At 48.3% G+C, this 20215-nt stretch overlaps 1 protein-coding gene across 8 annotated transcripts in view; it reads left to right on the forward strand.

Moving 5' to 3' along the window:
• Plekha7 (pleckstrin homology domain containing A7) overlaps positions 1 to 20215 on the forward strand; it is a 189368-nt gene that overhangs the window by 37787 nt on the left and 131366 nt on the right. Inside the window, exon 1 of one of the 8 annotated variants that reach the window (XM_060366983.1) lies at positions 2098 to 2274. The exons of the other annotated variants lie outside the window; for them this stretch is intronic. Coding sequence (XP_060222966.1) covers positions 2270 to 2274 — 5 coding nt within the window. The 5' untranslated portion in view covers positions 2098 to 2269. Of the gene's footprint in view, positions 1 to 2097; positions 2275 to 20215 lie in introns of those variants that run through there. 8 annotated transcript variants of the gene reach the window in all.

Below are 20215 nucleotides of genomic sequence, written 5' to 3' on the forward strand. Positions count from 1 at the left end.
ATGATATGAGATGTGGCTTTGTTCTTGGAGAGATGCAGGTCTGTGGGTCCACGTTTTAATCTGCTTTATTTGGGTTTCTTATACCTCTACCTCCCTTCCAACCCCCAACACTAGGTGGAAGAGAAAGAAGGTTAGAAGGGAAAAGGGATGTAGACCTCTTTAGACTTGGTTCCTTGGGGCAATTCCAATCTTCGTAGTCAATATATCCCGCCGTCCAGCTAGCCGGCAAGCCAGCAAAGAGCAAGCGCAGCAGCAGGATGGACCAGCAGCAGCCTTCTTCCTCCTCCGACTCTTTCCTCTCAGCGCTCTGGCATTCAGTCTTTCAGAATTAAACTATCTGCAGCTGGCAAAGATCACAACTGTCTCCGAGCCTGCACAAGGCAATCGTAGTTAACAGTTGTAGACAAACTAAAAGCAGCCCCATATCCCACACTTGGGATTAAAAAATATATATATATATATATATATATATATATATACATATATATATTTCCATAACATAACTGAGCTTTTAAGGAAACTAAAACTTCCACTACACAAGTCAGCAGTGTGTTCCATGTGTTGTGATAGGCAGAGGTGACCAGCATGGCCAGTAACAACTGGTCAGAAGAGTATGGGTCCATCATCTCCTTTTCTCACTATTATTATTTTTACTGTGAGATCAGGTCTGATTCTGTTGCCTAAGGTGGCTTTTAATTCCTGTGTTTGAGTGATCCTTCTGCCTCAGCTCCTACAGCACTGCAGATACATGCATTGTGCCTGGCAGTATTATAATTTTATTACTGCAACTTAAAAATCGGTCTAGGCCCCCATTAGTATCTAGTCTTAATAAACGCTCTGCTCTTGTGTCATCCCCCACCTACTGTGTCTGCTGGAGACCACTGGCTTGAACTCGGCCTTCATGTGCCTGTTCGAAAGAAGCAGCCTATTGAGACCCTTCCCCCCACCGACTCTCTCTATTATTTTATTCAGTCTGGTCTCATTGTGTAGCCTAGGGTAGCTATACTGGAGTATGACCTGGAACTCCTGACTCTCCTGCCTTCAGCTCCCGAGTGCTGGGAGTACAGGCAAGTGTTCATTGCTCCACCTTGATGTCTTTAGCCCCAGTCTCTAATGTGCTTCCTACTGACCCATCAAGTTCTATGCTTCTACCAGTGACCTTGAGGGGATGGGGATGGGAGAGACTGCCCCAGGTGGTCAGCTACATGAAAAGAGCCAGAATCACTTGCCGTCACCCCACCCCCACCCGCAAACCTCTGCAGTGTTCTTCCCTTGGCCCATGAGCTCCGCATGCTGGGCTTCTGTTATATCAGAGGTCACCAAGAAGGGCATCTCTTCTTCTCTTAACTTCCTTCCTGTCTCTCTCTCCCTCTGTCTCCTCCTCCTTCTCCTCCTATTTCTCTTGCTTTTCCTCTTCCTTCTCCTTTCTCTTTTCTCACCAGGGTCTTGCCGTATAGCTCAGGCTGGCTTCAAGCTTATTCTCCTGCCTCTGCCTTTAGAGTTGATTACAGATGTGTGCCACTGTGTCTGGTCACAGTCAACTCTTCTACTGAGGCTCCAAGTGGACAAGTAGGAAAGATCCACTAGACATTAAAACCTCCAGCCATACGTGGCCTGGGAGACCTGAGGTCGCAGGCGGTAGGAGCTGCACTGCTGGACGTTGCCAGGCTCTGGTGCACGTGCTTCTGAGACACAGTGTGAGTTGTGCTCGGGGGTCTGGCGAGGGATTGGGAGTCTCTGAGCCTTGGATTTGCAGGTCAGTCCTGCTGCCTGTGCATACAGGCACTCATGGTGGAGGGGCGTGGGTGTGCCGGGTGGCTTTGGGCTTTGTGGCTCTTTTAAAGACTGGGAACAGTGTCATTCAGCTGCTAAAACAGTTTTCTTTCTTGGTAAGCAAGAAACACAAAGCAGCCCTTCAGAGAGGGTGGGCAGGAACTTCTGTCCCTGTGTCGAATTCATCTGGTGCAGCCCTGGGGCAGCTGCCCAGATGGCCTGGCAGAAGCAGAGTTGGACAGCAGTACCCAGGGGTGTCCTGGGGGACAGAGAGCAGTGGTAGGAGCCCTTGCCTGGAAGGCTGTGAGTCCACAGATGGCCAGCAGGAAAGGAGGGCTGGTCCAGTCCTGGCTTGCTGGACTGGGGCTGGAGCAGCCTTTCACCTATAGCCGTGGGTCAGTGCTGTGGAGCTGTCCAGATCTAGGCTTCGAGTGCTTGCTCTCCTAGTGTCTGGGAGGAGGGGAAGGCCAATCTCTGTCTATGGAGTGTTGCAGAAATGAGGTACCTTACCCCAAGGCGGGCTTGGGAAACTCCTTGATATTCTAACCCTCCATCCATTTAGCACCACATGGTATCTTTTTTTATTATTTATTTTTATTTTTTAATATGCATTGATGTTTTGTCTACATATATGTCTGTATGGGGGTGTCAGATCCCCTGGAACTGGAGTTACAGACAGTTGTGAGCTGCCATGTGGGTACTAGGAATTAAACCTGGGTCCTCTGGAGGAGCAGCCAGTGCTCTTAATCTCTAAATTATCTCTCCAGGCCCCCAGATGATGTCTTTTGATTAGAACCTCGAGCTCTTTTTCCCTTTACCTATACCAGGTCACGGTTGGGATTTTGAGTTTGGCTTGGCCTAAATATCATTCTCTTTGCTCTTTTCCTTCCCCCTCTCCATCCCTTCCTCTTCTACCCTTTCCCCCCCCCTCTTTCCTGTATGGCCCCCAAGGCTCTTAAGAGAGGCTGGGTGGTGGTTCGACAGGTATTGGCTCCTCTTCTTTGGATGCCACCTTTCCCGAGCAGTTGACCCCAAAGGTGTGAAGTTTGATGCTAAGGTTGGTTGAGTGTGGAGAGTGAGGCAGGAAGTGGTATTTCTGAGTATCAGGTGGCAGTGTCCATCCTGATACAAATGTTTGTCTGTCTGGGGCTAAGCTGAGCTGTGGGCTTGTCCCTTCAGGGACCTGAGTTGGAGAGTGGCCGTGTGTTGGGGCACAGGTATGAGTGGGGGGGAATTGGGCAGAAGGGTTAGGTTTTGGGGTTCTCTCTGGGACTTAGCATGCCATGGGGGCAGTACTCCCTGGGACTTGGGATACTGTGGGAGCAGTACTCCTCCTTCTTGGGGCTTGGTGGGGGCAGTACTCCCTGGCAAGACTGATGCAGGCCATGTTGCAGCTCTTGAGGTCTGGAGGGCCTGTGGCCCTAGCAGAACTGGGTTGTCCCCTTCCTTCCCACCTGGCCAAGGTTCAGGATGACTGGCTCCTGCTAGATCTCGCTCACCCAGCTTAGGATCCTAGAATCACTCAGGTTGCAGTTGTCTTTGCTACAGAATAACAGAAATGTGCTTGGCCAAGTCTGATGGGAGCTGGGATGGACTTGGGGGCTGGCTGGGGCGTGCCCTGATAGACTGCTGTTTGGGAGCTGGGATGGACTTGGGGGCTGGCTGGGGCGTGCCCTGATAGACTGCTGTTCAGAGGGTCGATGGAGAAATTATGCCTTAATGAGAATGTTCTTTCCTAAATGTTAACTGGCAAAGCCACTGAAGCATTTGCAGTTAATAATGTACTCGTGAGTTGCCAAGCTGAAATTTAACAGCCAGTTTAAAAACACAAGGTAGGGAATTTAACAAATAGGTCATGGAGAGCACATGTGTCCTGGAGTGGCTTTTCATCTCTGAGACTTTGTGCTGACTGGGAGTGTTGCTGGCTCCTCTCCGGATGTGGTTGTCCTGTCTCCTTATCTCTGAAAAGTAACAGTGTATAGCCCAAGTGCAGATACACTGGGAGCTGTTTCCCAAACCGGGGAAGCCACAGATTGAGGCAGCTCTCTCCAGAGTGAGACAGTCCAGGGAAGGAGGCTCCGGTGGAGAAGGGAGTCAGGACTTCTGATGTCCCTGCTGTGGCAGGCATGGGCAGCAGGACATTTCTGGGGCCAGAGCACAGGATGCCCTAAGCAGGGTGTGGTTGGCCCCATGAATAAAGCAGGGAGTGGAGTTACTGCTCAGTTATCTGAGATGACAAAGTCCTTCTGAGGAGTTTGCTTCAGAAAAGAGAAAAGATTAAAAAAAAAAAAAAGAAAAGAAAAAAGCTGAATGGAAAATTTAAGGGAACGGAAACAAAGCCTCCCCTTGGATTCTGAGCTCTGTGTGTCATGGCAGGAGGCGCACCAGCGGGAAAGGCCCAGGGTTCAGTCCGGTCTGCTCCAGCCTGTAGTCTGGGTCTCAGTTCGATTCCAGTTAGTGACTCCAGGTGCCTTTAAGCCTTGCTCATTCTCCCTGGGACCCCGGCGGCCTTGTGGTTTATGACGTGAGGTCTCAAGGTTGGACTCAGTCTCACTCATGTCTTTATCCCTTAAAATGCCTGACATTAATAGTAACTTAGTGGTGACTTAGAACTGTGCAGACATCTATACATACACACACGCATACACATAATATATATGCACATGCACACACTCATACACACATGCATACGCCCTCATGTATCTATACAGATACATACATACTCACATATATACACATGGAACACACAGGTATACATTCATGCTTCTACACATGTATATAGCCATACACATGCATACACATGTACACACATACATATGGACACATACCACATGCATGCATTAATACATGTATACTTATGCACACATGCTTCTGATCCTGCCCCGAGTCATTCTTCACTATCTTTAGAAACCTCCAGAGCTTTTCATCAGCCTTTTCTGTACACCTTCATTTTTACATGTTTATTGAAAGAAGTAGCATGTGACAAGCAGGCAGTGCCCCCACTGCTTTTGTGCGGGTTTCTCACAGCTGCTCTGTGAAGTAATCAATCGCTGTTGTCATAATCCCATTGTTTTTCAGATGAAAAAGCGATGTATAAAAAGAACTTCATGAAGGTTTATGCTTGCAGTCCCAGCACCGTAGAGCTGAAGCAGGAGGATTGCTGTAAATCTGAGACCAGCCTAGGCTGTCTAGAGGAGTTCAAGGGCACAATGGTTTGTAGCTATCCTAGGGTGCAAGAGAAAGGCTGTTTCCTGGGACTTGGGTACAGCTCAGGGATTTTCAGGGTGCAGGGAAATTGGTTCTCATGTATTGCTGTAGGAGTGTGAAGTAGGGCGGCTGCCATGGAGAATAGTTTGGGGGCTCCTCAGACATCTAAACGGAATGATCACGTGATCCAGCACTCTGTCTACCTCCAGGTCTAGACTCAAAGGAACTGAGAGCCGAGCTCCGGGAGTTGTACACCGGTGTTCCTGTAGAGAGATGAAAAGGGTCCCAGTGTACGCCAGCGGATGAATGGATAAATAAAATGTGGCATCTACTACAATATTATCTGCCCCTCCAAAGAAGGAAATACTTCACGTATGCCACAGCATGGATGACCTTCAAAGACATTGTGCTAAGTGGAATAAGCCAGTTACAGAAACCCAAGCACCAGATGACCCCACGTATACATGGCACCTAGAACAGTAAAATAAGTAGACAGAAAGTAGATTAGAGGCTTCCAGGCTTGGGGGAGGCAGAAGTGGAGAGTTGATGTCAACTAACGGTAACAGCATCTTGTCCAGTGGAAACTTTTAGAAATTGTTCTGGGCTGGGGCTGGAGAGGTGGCTCTGTGGTTAAGAGCATTCGCTACTCTCAAACAGGGCCCATGTTCGCTTCCCCGCACTCATATCGTACACCTAAACTCACAATGACACACACACACACACATATATGAATAAATAAATATTTTTAAAAAGAGAAAGCATGCTGGGCTGGGGAGGTGGCCCAGTGGGTCAGAGCTTGCTCGTGTTTACAGTGCTGTGGGGTCAGTCCCGGACTTCATAAAACTGGGTGTTGTATTGCAGGCTTGTACTTGGGAGGCAGGAGGATCAGAAGTTCAGGGTCACCCTTAGTTACCTGGCAAGTGCAAGTTCAGGGGCAGTCTAGTCTACATAAGAGCCTGTCTAAAAGAACAAAAAAGCCAAAACCACAAACAAACACCACTGACCAAAAAAAAAAAAAAAAAAAAAAAAAAGCAAACCAGCACATAGTAGTGCTGTTTGCAGGGCTTGGTAACTGATAAAGCAGAGCAGCAAGGGGCTCTGGGCTGTAGCGGAAGGCCATGTCATTAATTCTTTTGTTCAGATGTGGTTCAGCTGCCAATCAGATGCCACAGTGTCCCTATTCCTGTGGACACTTTCTTCCAGACACCAGGGCTGCTAGAATCAGACACCTGTGGCCACACCCTGGGCATTCTTGTTGGCTGTACCAATAGCTCTCCTGTCTCCCCAGGGGGAAATGGTTAAGATTTAGGCCACTAAGTGCAACCATCTGTCCCCCTTCTTGTCCTCTTTCCCGTTAGCTGATGGCAGCATTGGCGCAGTAACTCCGTGCTCCGTTGTCAGGGACTGCTCCAGTGTCAGGGCCTTGGTGTTCAGAGGCAGGTGCTGGGGTCTCTGCAATCCTCAAGTAGGGCAGGTGGGTGTATTTGGAGTTTAATTCAGTGCTTAGCATACATGGTGGGTTAGAAGAACTCTAACTTCTACCTCCACCATCAAAAGATGAAAGGGAAAGTGGTCAATTAATTAGGGTATGAGGTTTGCACAGGTATCTCACCAAACTGGAGCGCATAACCTCTAAAAATAAAAGGTGCTGAACTCTGGGAAATACAGAATATGGCTGCTGGGTCAGAGGCTTGATCTTCAATTTTCTGTGCCTGCCACCCCCTGCTGCAGTGCCTGAGTGCACAAGGGGAGGCTGGGCTGAAACATGGCCTGGGGACCCTAGTATCTGAGGGGGATGGGAATGCTGACTTCAGGTGTTTTAGAAGGCACAGTGATTCCTTCTGGTCCTCCTCGCTGCCTTCAAAGCTTTGCATTCACTGTGATTGTCCCTGGTGGGAGGAGCAAGCACAGCCTTTTCTGTTTACCTAGAACTATTGTGTCCATGGCTAGCCCACAGTTTGGGTCTTGTGGTTGTAAGTACATAGTATGTATGTGTGTGTGTGTATATGAATGTATATATGTATTCTCCTGGCTCTACGGCAGGCTAGAACGCCAAACATCCTCACAAACACAATTGCTAGGTCAGAGCAAGGTGCCTGCACTCATTAGCAAAGTTGAGTGAGTCTGCAAGAGGAGAGGCTATTTTGGGAGATGGATGCTATGTGAAGGTGGTAACCAGAGTTGAAAGATCTCAGACACTTTCCCTATCTCCAAGGGTCTTTCAGCAAACAGCCTCACAACTGTCCTTTAGCAGTCCCTGTGGCGTCGTCCTGTTAAGAGTTAAAACAACAACAAAACAAACAACAACAAGCTCACTCCTGCCCAGCAGAAGGGGTTAGGCTTGGATGCAGACTCAGCACTGTTTCAGGCCTGTGCAGCCTTGGTGGGGAAGCAGAGTTGGGGCTCAGTTCCACTGCTCTTGTTGGGAAAGAGGACAGGGTGAAAGTTGACTTACTTGCTCCCTCATCCCCTTTGCAGTACCGGCCACGCTTTGTGTGCTGCATGATTTCTGGTGTCTTTGGCCAAACCAGGACACACTCATGACCACCTGCCCTACGGCAGACCCTTCTGGCAGCGAGGTGGACTTTACTGTTCCCAACACAAAGTGGGAAAAGCGGAGACTCTGAGAGGTGACCCGAGCCGCCCAACTTAAACAGCTCATGAACAGCAGAATCTTCTTCCATGCCAGGGCTGACTGGGAAACCTGTGGTCTTGCCACCCTAGCCTGGGAGGGTGCAGCAAGGTAGGCCATGGCCGTTTTATTCCTGGCTTTACTAGAAGCTGCTCTGCTTCTGTGATGATGCCAAGGAGGGTCTGAGGACCAAGGCTGAAGCGGCAGCTGACCTCTCCCAGGGAAGATGCTGTGCTGGGGAGAATAACAGTTGCAGATGTCCCCTTCGGGTGTGGCCGGAGGTGGGTGCGGGGCCTCTTTTCTGGGCCACTTCTCTGTTCTCCGGTTGCCTGCAGCCGTAACTGTAAACTCTCTGGAGCTCTGGCTGCTGAGGCTCACTGCCTTTGCGGGGCCAGGGCTGGTGTGAGGCGCACTTGTGCTTCTTCCCTGAGACTCCCACCTCTGATGAGATCCTCACAGAGCCCGGACCGCCTTGAGAAGCTGAGGTGCCTTCTACAGCCTTTCCGGCCACGCTGCCAAGCTGCAGGGATTCTGTTCTTTATCTGAAGCCTCATAGTCCTAGTGAGTGCTGGAGAGGTGACTTGGGAATTGGGATGGTTTGGGGACCTCAGGTGAGGAAGGTTTTCTGAATGACTCCATTTTCCTAAAACTTGGAGGGTTTTGTTTTTTTGGGGGGGTAATTGTACCCAGAAAATGAGAGGGGGCAGTTTAGAGAATGAAGTTCTTCAGCTTAAGACCCTGAGAATACAGGGATGTTCTGGAGGGATAGAGGGCCAGTTAGCTACTAGCAGGGTCTGTCCCCTGGAGGTCAGTCCAGGGTCACCAGGGCTGGAGTGGTGAAGGGAAGCAGGAAGTTTGAGAACAAGTTTAGGTTTAGGGAACTGGTGAGTGGCTGGACTGTTCCCTTGGCCAGCCCTGTATGCCTCAGTGTCCCCATCTGGATGCTGGGGATTAAGTTGCCCTCAGGTTTTGGGAGGCCTCAGCTCTGGGTGTAGCTGTTACACAGCCCTTGCTGTTGATATTTATTATTTAAGTGTCTCTCCTGTAGCTGAGCAGCCTCCTGGGGGTGGAGTATCTTCTTGAGCTGTGGGCTCCCCTTCCTTTGCACCCTGCTCTCCTGAGTTTGTAGGGAGCACCTGTTTCTGCTGGTGACCCTGGGCTGCATTCCTCACAGGAGTTAACAGCGTGTGAACAGCGTTCCCAGAATCCCACAGGAAATTCTTTCCTCATCTTCTGACCGTTTGTAGCACTCATTTCTTTGTCTTTGCCTCCCCTACTCCAGCTCCACACTCACCTCGAGGGCCTAGCTAGCCATCCCCTTCACTCCCGTGGTACTAGGCACTCAGATCTCAGGAAGAGAGGACTTCGGAATTTGGGATCTAGTGCCTTGGTAACTTGGCTCCCTCTGGTTTCCTGGGTGCCTGTGCTTCTTTCATTGGTGCCTCATGCTTAGAGACAGTAGTGGGCTTCCTTGGGGCTGCTAGTACCTGAGGCTGTATGCCGGTTACAGGAGCAAGGGCTCTAAATGAAAGGACTGAAAGGCTGTGGCTCAAGGTAGAGGGGAGCCAGGAGAGGAGGAGGGCCTGAGAGCAGATGTGTGTTCTGTCTGTGGTACACGGTGGGGCTTTTCAGTGCTAGTACTCTGATCTTTCAGAGGGGCCCGGGGAGAGCAGGCTGGAGCTCCAGAACCCACCTGGCTCCTTCCCTGTGCTGGGCTGGAGGTCAGGCTCCACCCATTGCACCTGGGCGTTCCTGCCTCCCAGGAAGGAGACGGCAGCCCCCTCCATTCAGGAGCTAGGTTTGTGGGAGAGCTTGAGCCAGGAACCACAGGCTGATAAAAGATGTTTTTCATTCTGGGGGCGTTAATTAACACAGATTAGATTTCAGTTGAGTGGGCCTTTTGTTACAGGAGCCTTTCTAATCAAGATGGTCTCAGTACTTCTGGTTTCTCAGAGTCAATTCAGGTTCATTACCTTGGTCTGTTACTGCCCTGGGCATTCAGACCTGATGCTATTACTTATAGCCTTGGTAGGGCCAGTTTTTCACACGTGGTTTATTCCTGGGCTGACATCTCCCTCAGATATCACCCAGGGATGATGCTGGGCTCAGAACAAGGCAACGTGGGCATGTAGGCACACTGCTTGGCCGTGGGATTTCATTAAACATTTACAAACATGATTTCTGCAAATTCCTGAGATAATTTGGCACAAACACGACGGGATTTGGATTCTCTTCCTCTAGTCATGTTTATTAATAATTGCATCAACTCCCCACTGTGTGGAGAGAGGGTTGAAAGTAATCAGAAGTGGCGTTGAGTAAGTCAGACTGAAGGTATGAAAGGGGCTCTGGCTGGGGGCTGGGGACTGGGGGCTGTGTCCTATCAGCAATAGTAAAAGGGAGGAGCATGCTGGCTGGCCAGGGCTGGGACCCTTTGACCCAGCCTTGTCTTGTCCACTGCTGCTTGGGTCTCCACACAGTTTCCTTTTCAAGATTTTTCTATGGTTATACCTGCGAAGTTCTACAAGTTCGGAGAAGACAGCAGGCCATCTACCATCCTGCCACCCAAGATAACGTGAACCAAGGTTTTGAGTATTTCCTTCTAACTTTTTTCCAGACATTTAAGGTAGGGTTGAGGTCTTCATATATATATATATATATATAGTTCAGGAATAGCTAATTTTTTTTCTTATTATACGAACAATGCACATTTGGGTTAGGCATATTGGTGTACATTTATAATTTCAGCACCTAGGATGCTGAGGCTGGAGGATAGAAAGTTTAAAGCTAGCCTGGGCTACCCAACAAAACCCTGTGTCAACAAAACCAACAGAAAAGAAATAACATATATATGTGGGTATTGAAAACAGGGATGAGAAATGAACAGTAAAGTTTTGCTGGTCCCCTGGGTTCTCTGTTCTGTTTCCCTCCTTCCCGTCTGTGCAAACTCCCTTCTCCTCCTTTTATTACAAAATGTCTGATAAATGTGTCAAGCTGTGAAATTTTCTTCTGAGATGAGCTTTAAAACATCATTTATTGGGGCTGGAGAGATGGTCCAGCAGTTAAGAGCGCCGGCTAGCACCGGCTGCTCTTCCAAAGGACCTGTGTTCAGTTCCCATCATGGTCATGGCAGATCATGATGGCCTGTAGCTCCAGTTCTAGGAGGTTCTGTACTGTCTTCCAGCCTGTATATGCTGCACAGACATACATGCAGGCAAAACACCTATGTGATGGTGGTAATGGTGGTGGTGATAATAAACTGAAGGCCGGTGAGATGTCTCGTGAGGCAAAAGTGCTTGCCATCAAGCCTGACCTGAGCTCAGTCTCTGGGACCCACGTGATGTAAGGAGAGAACTAACTTCTCTAAGTGGTCCTCTGGCCGTGCGCACTGTAGCATGCACATACAAGTACACACCTACATAAAAAATAAACAGATGGCACACACCTGTAATCCCAGCACCAGGAGGCAGAGGCAGGTGGATCTTTGACGGTTTAAGTACTTTGATCTTTCAGAGAGGCCCGGGGAGAGCAGGCTGTTCTAGGCTTCCCTCCAAGCCTAGAACAGTATCTGGTGCAGGGTGAGCATTCAGTGTGTGTGTGTGACGGTTTAAGGCCAGCCTGGTCTATATAGGAATTTCCAGGCCAGTTGGGGCTACATACATAATGAGATATCTCAAAAATAAAATAAAACCCTCAATTAGACAGACAGACAGATAAATGTATGTATTGAGCTGCTGGAGAGATGGCTAATTGATTAGGAGTACATAGTGATCTGCAGAAGATCTGAGTTTAGTTCCTTGCACCTTCATGGGACAGCTCACTGCTGCCTGTAATTCCAACTCTTGGGGATCTGGCACCTCCTTCTGGCCTTTGTGGGTACTGCACTAATAGCATCCCCTCTCCCCAACATCCACAGAATTAAAATATTTTCAGAGTCATCAAGCATGGTGGTGGCACACACCTTTAATCTCAGTACAGGCAGGTGGATCTTTGTAAATTCAAGGCCAGTCTGGTCTACACAGTGAGGTCCAGGACATGGAGAGATCCTGTGGTTCTGCCCACCACACACACACTTAAAAAAGTCTTTGAGATGAAATCCATGTAATAATAATGTAATATGAATTTTATTTTTAAATTAAAAATTAAAACCCATCTGTTTTATGTGTATGTGTGTTTTGCCTGACTGTATGCCTTGGCACCACTTAAATGCCTGGTGCCCGTGGAGGCCAGAAGAGGGCACTGAAATCCCCGTAACTGGAGTTAGAGATGGTTGTGAGACACCGCGAGGGTTTGGAGAATGAAAGCTGAGTCTTCTTACAAGAGTAGTCAATTCTTTTAACTGCTGAGCCATTTCTCCAGCCCTGTTTTTAGGGTTGTTTGTTGTTGGTTTTGTACTTATAAGTTATAATGTGCAAAACACATTCGTACTGAAATGCATCCTGGTATCTCAGCTTATGTATTCCTTAGGCAGTTTAGTTTGAAAATGATGGTTTCAGGCTCTTGCACACTTGCATGCATGCTCACTCACTCTTCCTCTTTCTCTTCTCCCTCTCTCCCTGTCTTGGTGGTCCACCCCCCATCAGCTTCTCCCCTGCTCTATTGCTCCCACTCCCTCCCCCCATCTCTAACCTTTGGTTCCTTTCTGCAATGTGGAAAGTCTTATCTCCTTTGTCAAGGCACTTCCTTAGCAAGGATGACTAATGCTGCCTGGAACCAGGAAGATGATAATGCCCACTTCACACAAAGATGGCACTTACATCTCACTTCCAGTCTTTTGGAGTGTCTGGACTGTCTGTTGGCCCCCTGTGTTCTTTAAGTACAGCATAGCTTCTGCCTAGACAGGGACTGGGTGGTCAGCGCTGTTTACTGTATCTCGCCTGCATGACAGCAAGGCTAGAGTCAGGCTGTCTGTGTGTCCTGTGCAGAGAGTGATTGGGGATTTGGTCCACAGCCAGTAGGAGGTTAAAGATCTCCCACAAAAGCCAAGAGTGACAGCCTTTCTCTTTCCCATGTCACAGGCGTGGCTTGTGTGTAATAAATCTGAATTTCACTGTGGTGTTGTCCTGGGCGTCAATAGAGGGAGCCACTGAGGTGGCTGATGGGAGAAGAGTGAGTGTGGGTCTGAAGTTGGTTGTGTTACTTCACCAAGGCATTCTACTCTCAGTGGGTGTTAACTTGCCCAGGGAGATTACAGCCCTCTGCAGGACTGCAGGTTTGGCTGTCACTAATACAGCTTTCTTCCCTCCAAGCCTAGAACAGTATCAGGTGCAGGGTGAGCATTCAGTGTGTGTGTGTATGTGAGAGAGAGAGAGAGAGAGAGAGAGAAAGAGAGAAAGAAAGAAAGAAAGAGCGAAGTATCATCAACACATTTCTATGACAAGCAGCAACCATATTTCTGCAATCGAAATCATTTCCTAAAGGTCCTAAAGCCACTGTACTCTGAGTGGCTGTGTAGTTGTCAGGACTCTGTACCCAGGCGCTGGGGTCTGTATCAGTTCTATTTCTGTTGCTGTAGTAAGACATCATAACCTTATTTGGCCTTCCGGGTTTTTAGTGGAGAAGAAGTCTGTCATGGCTGGACACCATGGCAGCAAGCTATAGAGATGGCTACGGAGCAGGAAGCTGAGAGCTCCTAGTGTGAGCCACTGGCAGAAAGCAGAGCAAACTGGAAGTAGGTGAGGCTTTCTCCCCTCAAAATCCATCCCCAGAGACTTCCCCCGAGGAGGCCACACCACCTAAACCTCCCCAAACAGCGCCACTGTCTGGAGACCCAGTGTTCAAATGCCTCAGACTATGGGGAGGGGGTCAGTTTCATTCAAACCACCATAGCCTCTAACCATCCTATGATTGCACTGAGGTCACCTTCATTTTACACAGCCAGAAACATTTCCTTAACCCTTCCTCCTTGTACCCCATTCTAGAACTTTCTGAAGTTATCTTTCCTTTCGTCTCATTACCTGGCTCATATTTGACATGATCTGTAGCCGAAAGCACCAAACTCCTAACGTTGTCAGGTTAGTGATTTTCTTTATACTTCACTGATTCTGAGATCAGGTGTACTATTGTTTCTTCTGATATGCTGATAAACAACTGACTTATTCAATTCCAACTCCGGGCAGACTATGCCAGGCCCTGTGGTAGATGCTGGGGAATAAAAATAAATAAATAAAGTCATATTTCCTCAAGGTGTACCTAAGTGATAAAAAGTGTAAACAACTATAAGGCAGCAAGTGTTCCCATGAAGGTTTGTATAGAATGGGATGAGAAGGGAAGTGGGTACCCCATGGGGGAAGGAAGAAGAGATGCTGAACAGGAGACTGCTAGCAATTGAATGGGCCCCAAGGGTGGATAGAAAGCTGCCATAGGAAGGGAAGCAGAAGGGCGTTCCTCCCTCTTCTCTTTCTTCACTCCCTCCCTCCCTTCTCTTCTTTAAAAGTCTGCTGTAGCCTGCACCTCATCGGTCTCCATGAATTTAGATTTTCCTTTTTGTAGAGGGCCTAGCATAGTGTTTTTGTTTTTTTTTTTAAAGATTTATTTATTTATTACTTATGCAGTGTGTGTTAGCATGTACACCTGCACGCCAGAAGAGGGAACCAGATTTCATGTTTAGATGGTTGTGAGCCACCATGTGGTTGCTGGGAATTGAACTCAGGACCTTTGGGAAGAGCAATCAGTGCTCTCATCCTCTGAGCCATCTCTCCAGCCCCCTAGCATAGTGTTTTGTGTACAGCAGTTGTGAGAAATACTTGAGTGAATTTTTAAAAAAATCTACCCATGAAGTCCAGAAGGTAGACATGTAGACATGGTTTCTATAACAACCAAGCAGGGGACAGTGGTAGGTTAATAGATCGAGTTTTGTATGTTTTTTTTTTGTATGTTTGTTTGTTTGTTTTGTTTTGTTTTTTATGTTACACTGTTTTATTCCTTCCCAAATAGTGTTCTGGGTCATTTCTGTTTTTGTGACTTTTCAAATAATCTCAGGATTTTATTAATTCTTTTTGTCTTTTCCAGACAGGACTTCTATAGCCCAGGCTGGCCTCAGACACTCACAGCAGCCAGAGATGACCTTGAAATTCTGATCCTGCTCCTGCCTCTTGCGAGCTGGGGTCACAGGTACCCTTCACTGTGCCTGTTCTTGGTTTATGTGGGGCTGGAACTCAGGGCTTCACTGTGTTAGATAGATACGTGCTCCCCGGTTGAGCTCTGTCCCCAGTGTTGTTAATGCTTTATTCTTCCAGTAGTGTCAGCTGAGAAGACAGCTATGATCCTGTTTTAGTAAGTTCTTGTTTAATAAACTGTGCTGGACCAGGCATTCTACAGGCTCCTCTTAGCCTGTGCTCTTCTCTCCGTGTTGTGTGCTTTTCAGCCGACCCAGCCCAGCTAATTTCATGACTGAACCCCTGACTCGGTGTCGATGCTTCTATGTCCAAGATTCTTTCATTGAGTTAGTAATCAAGGACGTCTTGCTATTTTATAAACTCATTACTGTCCTTAATTCTGCTTCCTGGAGCTGGAAGGGGAAGGATACAGACTTTAGTTTGCTTTGTATTTTCCTACAGAGTAATCAGGACTTTTGTATGCTTGAACAGGAAAATGGAAATATAACATGTTCCTTTATAAACAACCAGGTGAGTTTAATCCCGTTAGCAGAGAGTTGGGTTGAGCTCTAAATGCGGTAGTAGTTACCCACACATTAGCATTTAATCAGCCCAGCACGGGCTTGGTGTGAACTTTGCTAGTGTGAGTTCTGTTTCTGCAAAAATACATGGAGCATAAGATGACAGCTTCATATCAGGGGTGTGTGTGTGTGTGTGTGTGTGTGTGTGTATCTATATGTGGGCATAGCACATATGGAGGTCAAAGGACGGCTTTGTGGAGTTGCTTCTTTCATTCCGCTTTTATTTTCGAAGATTGGGTTTCTCTGTGTAGCCCTGGCTGTCCTAGAACTTGCTTTGTAGACCAGGCTGGCCTTGAACTCTGCCTCTGCCTCCCAAGTGCTAGGATTAAAGGCATCTGCCACCATGCCCGGCTTCTGGGAATCAAACTGAGGTTGTCAGGCTTTCATTGAAGGGCATGTCTGGTGGAGGCTGTTCACTCAACAAAGGTTATCCGGGCACCGCACATTTCCCTGCTGTGGGGAGGCTGACCTGATCAGTGAGGCTGCCTGAGTTCCCATCCTCAGAGCCTACTGTAGCTGAGTGATGTTGGGCATATGATCCAATGCTTCTAGACTTTGCTCATGTGAACTGTCATAACCTCTGTGAGGTGGAAGGTTAAAGAAGTAGAGAATTCCCAGTGCCGCACCTGGCAAATAGCAAGCACTCGGGGGAGGGGGGAAATATTTAAAGTAGTGAAGGGATGCTGGGGTAGAAACAGAATGCTTTCCAGCTCTTTGGCTGCTGACAGTTGTGTGTGGGAGGCAGGCATGGAAGGGGCGATTTCTCATGTGTGCTGAGCGCCCAGGATTCATCAAGTGTTGTGAGAACTAAGAGGCAGGGGGTAAGTAACTGGGAAGAAGTGAACATGGGGCTGGCAGGGAAGAGATTTTTTTTTTTTTCAGATTTGTTTATGTGTACGAGTGTATGTATGTGTATGAGCCTGCATGTATGTATGTGCACCACCTGCATGCCCAGTGCCCATGAAGATTAGAAGAGGCACTGGATACCCTGGAGTTGGAACTATGGATATTTGTGAACTGTGGGTACTGGGAACCAAATCTTCTGGATGAGCATAAAATGTTCTCAGTATTGGAGACGTCTTCTCATCCCTGGGGAAGAGGTATTTGATCTTTCGCTTAAGGACCAGGTTGTTTGGCACGGATGCCAGAGCAGAGGGTGAAGAGGTTTGGAGAAGGACATTGTCAGGGGTGCATTGTCCTGGAGGTAGGAGGATAAGGAATCCAAGGGTAAGGACAGGCGTGTGGGTCAACGGGCAGGTGTGTAGGGTGAGCATAGGCATGCACTAAGGTGCCTGAGAGACTGATGGCCAGTCCGGAGGCACTTGAGCACCTGATTGTGAAGGGCCCTATGGGCCATGCTCAGGGATTGGGACTGTTCTCCACCATCCGATATCCCCACCCTTGTTCGTGGGTGTATGCATGCAGGTGCACTTAGCATACAGAGCCAGAAGTTGACATAGGGTGTCTTCTTCTCTACTCTGTATTCAGTCTTGCTCTTTTTTTTTAAATTTATTTTTATTTTATGTGCATTGCTGTTTTGCCTGCATGTATGTCTGTGTGAGGGTGTCAGAAGCCCTGGAACTGGAGTTATAGACAGGTGTGAACTGCTGTGTGGATGCTGGGAATTGAACCCAAGTCCTCTGGGAGAGCAGTCAATGCTCTTAACCACTGAGCCATCTCCCCAGTTCCCCCCTCCCGCCCAAAGATTTGTTTATTTTGTTCTTTCAGGTGTATGGGTGGTTTGCTGCATGTGTGTCTGTGCAACACATGGGAACCCGGTGCCCTTAGAGGACAGAGGAGGGTGCTCTGTATAGCCTCTGCAGCTGGAGGTACAGCTGCTCGTTAGCCTCCACTCTGATGCTGGGAGTCGAACCCGGGCGGGCCCTCTTCAGGAGCAACAGATACTCTTAACTGCAGAGCCAAGTCCCCAGCCCTCTCCATCTTGTTTTTTTTTTTTTTTTTTTTGAAACATTTCTTCTTGAACCTGGAGCTCAGCTGTTCAGCTAGGCCAGCCTGTGAGTGAGCTCCAGGGATCTCCCAGGCTCCACCTTCTCAGCACTGGATCGTAGATGCATGCTCCCCACTCTCTCCAGTGCTGGTGATCATACTCGGGTCCTCATTCTTGCAAGGCAACCACTGAGCTGTCTTCTCAGCTCCCAAGGTGCTGTTTTCAAATGCCTGCCTGCCTGCCTGCCTGCCTGCCTATCATCATGTGAGTGCACACATGAGTATCTGGGGAGATGGAGTGTGTTTGTGGAGGGATACGTGTGTACCATGGCACATGTGTGGAGGTCGGAGGCTAGCTTTCAGGAGTCCGTTCTTTCCTTCCACTGGGGATCAAACTCAGGTTGTCAGGCATGGTGGTGCATGCTGTCTTGCTGCACAGCTATCTTGTTGCACAGCTATCTTGCTGGCCATCATTTTTTCGATGATGGTTTTTCTCACCCAGTTGTTGAAAATCCAGGAGCTTTGTCAGTGTTCACCAGAGATGCTTAAAATGCGGTGCTCCCCACGTCCTGCCACTGTTCTTCCATGTGCCCAGGGATAATGGCGTAGCTACATCTTGGCCAAGATGACCTAGTTCTCTTATTTTTCAAAGTTTAAGGGTACAGTCCTCTCAGCTGGGGTAGGCTTTAACCCTTAGGAAACAGAATGGTGGCTGAGGAAGTGCATGGGACATCTCCTCCATGGCAGTGTGCATTCTGCAGCCCACGTCTAGCGGAAGGCTCATTAAGACCACGGCAAGTTGGGACCTGTCAACTGTGCTAATGTCTACTGCTGTTTTCTACAAAAACTTCACTTCAAAGTCTGGAGCCTTCACACCCCCTAACTTCCTATTTCCAAGTAGCAGTGAGGGAAGCTTTGTGGCAGGTTCATGGCATCCGTAAGTGTCCAGATTCTGGGAGCCTCTGCAGAGGCTTAGAGTGTAAGCTCTTCAATGCATCAGAACAGGCAATAACAAACAGTTCATACCTGTGCTTCCCAAACGCTAAATGTAGCCCAAGCCGAGGGCAGAAGTTCTTTTACCCTTTGGTTTAAGACCTGTGTTGTCCTGCTATATGGTGCAAGGTAAGGAAAGAGAGGAACTCAGAATTGGGGTCTTTGGCTGGAGACATATCCATTCGTCTTTTGGATTGGGTATGCCTGGCGGGATTGTCTGGAAGAAGGAAGGGGAAGGAAGCCTGGAAGGCTCCCCCTTGGGCTGGCCCGGCATGCATGGCTCCCCAGGCTGCTGTGACCCGTCTTCTAACCTCTAGTAGAACAGGGCCCATAAAGCTGACTGCCCTCATGGGGAAGAGCTGTGGCCATCACTGCAGGATCCTGCTGCCCTCGTGAGGACATGTTGGGAAGGGAGGGACTTCTCCACTAAGAGAGGAGGAAGGTTGGTATCATGGCCCCTGTCTGTCTCTGCTGTGATTAAGCTGGGGCTCCAAGAGGCAAGTTGCACTCCCCCGGAACCAAGCCAGAGTCACTAGGTGCCTGGACGCATGGGCAAAGCAGTTAGCATCTTCACGGCCAGACTGACAAGGAACCAAGTTTTGCAGGACTCCTGATCCTGCTCAGGTCCCTAAGGAGCCACAGCCATCTGCTGAGTCCATTCAAAGTGCCCTTCAGTACAGCTGGTGAGGCACCTGGGGGCCGAGTCTCTTCCATCCAAATCTGCTATTTCAGCTGCTCCCCCTCCCTCCTTTATGTTCAGAGAGTTCCAGACAGGCATCCTTGTATAGATCCTTGGTAACTGAGGCGATATCAGAATCACTTGGGAAATTCCCTAAAAATCCATGCAGCCACCAACCATCTCATCTTGCCCTTCCTCCCAACCCGCTGAGAGGTCACGTTGGGTGTGGGGGACATGTGATAGGAAGAGTTGCCGTTCCTAAGGGACTCCTGAGACTATTGGGGGAAGTAGACAGTGTCAGTTACCTGTGCTGTGATACCAGAAGTGGGATGTCTATGTAGAGGCAGAAGGATCTGCTATGGATGCCAGAAAGAAACCTAGAGATTCTCAGTATTAGGAGGAGTAATGATGGTTTTGCATTAGGAGACTTATTCTGTGTTACGCTTGATGGATCAACCAAAAGGCATTAACTGTTTTGAGCTTTAGGGTTCTCATTTTGTGGGGTTGGGGGCAGGGTTTTACCTGCCCAGGCTGGCCTTGAACTCATGGAGATTTGTCTGCCTCCGCCTTCTCAGTGCTGTGACTAAAGTCATGTACTGTGACACCCAGCTAGAGCCCTTGGCCAAGACCAGCCTCAAAGGGTGACAGCTGAAGTGTAGTGTCTAAGAGTACCTGTGGGAGACGGTGCTCAGTGAGCCCTGGCTACTGGTGGCGGTTATTATCAGAGGAGTGATAGTTTCTCCAGGCTCCTTGGAGGAAGATCACTTCTGATTAGTAGAGGTCTCCAACTGTTTGCTCGCTCGGTATGCATTCAGAGTTTTACAGTCCTTTCTATTGCAATATGTCTGAGCATGAGCAGAGGGGTTACTTCAGTTTAGTCCTGGGTGGGAGGACTTCTGGGAGATAAGAGACATTGCATTTTAAGTGTTTTTTTAATTATTATCTTTTGTTGGTAAATATTCATTGTACACAGTGATGGGTTTTATAAAGGCATTTTCATACACATACATCCTGTACTCTGCTCACATACCCCGAACAACTTCCCTGTCCCCTTTCTTTTTCTAAACCAGTGGTTGTAAATCTTCGCAATGCTGCAACCCTTTAATATAATTCCTCATGTTGTAGTGACCCCAAACTATAAAATTATTTTCATTGCTACTTCATAACTGTAATTTTGCTACTATTATGAATTCGTAATGTAAATGTTTTTGGAGAGGTTCGCCATCCCTTTGGCAAACCACAGGTTGAGAAACACTGTTCTAGACAGATTTGCTTCTCTGTCCATGTCATAAATATATATATATGTATA

Source organism: Meriones unguiculatus, chromosome 14 (genome assembly GCF_030254825.1).
Source record: "Meriones unguiculatus strain TT.TT164.6M chromosome 14, Bangor_MerUng_6.1, whole genome shotgun sequence".
Lineage (NCBI taxonomy): Eukaryota > Metazoa > Chordata > Mammalia > Rodentia > Muridae > Meriones > Meriones unguiculatus.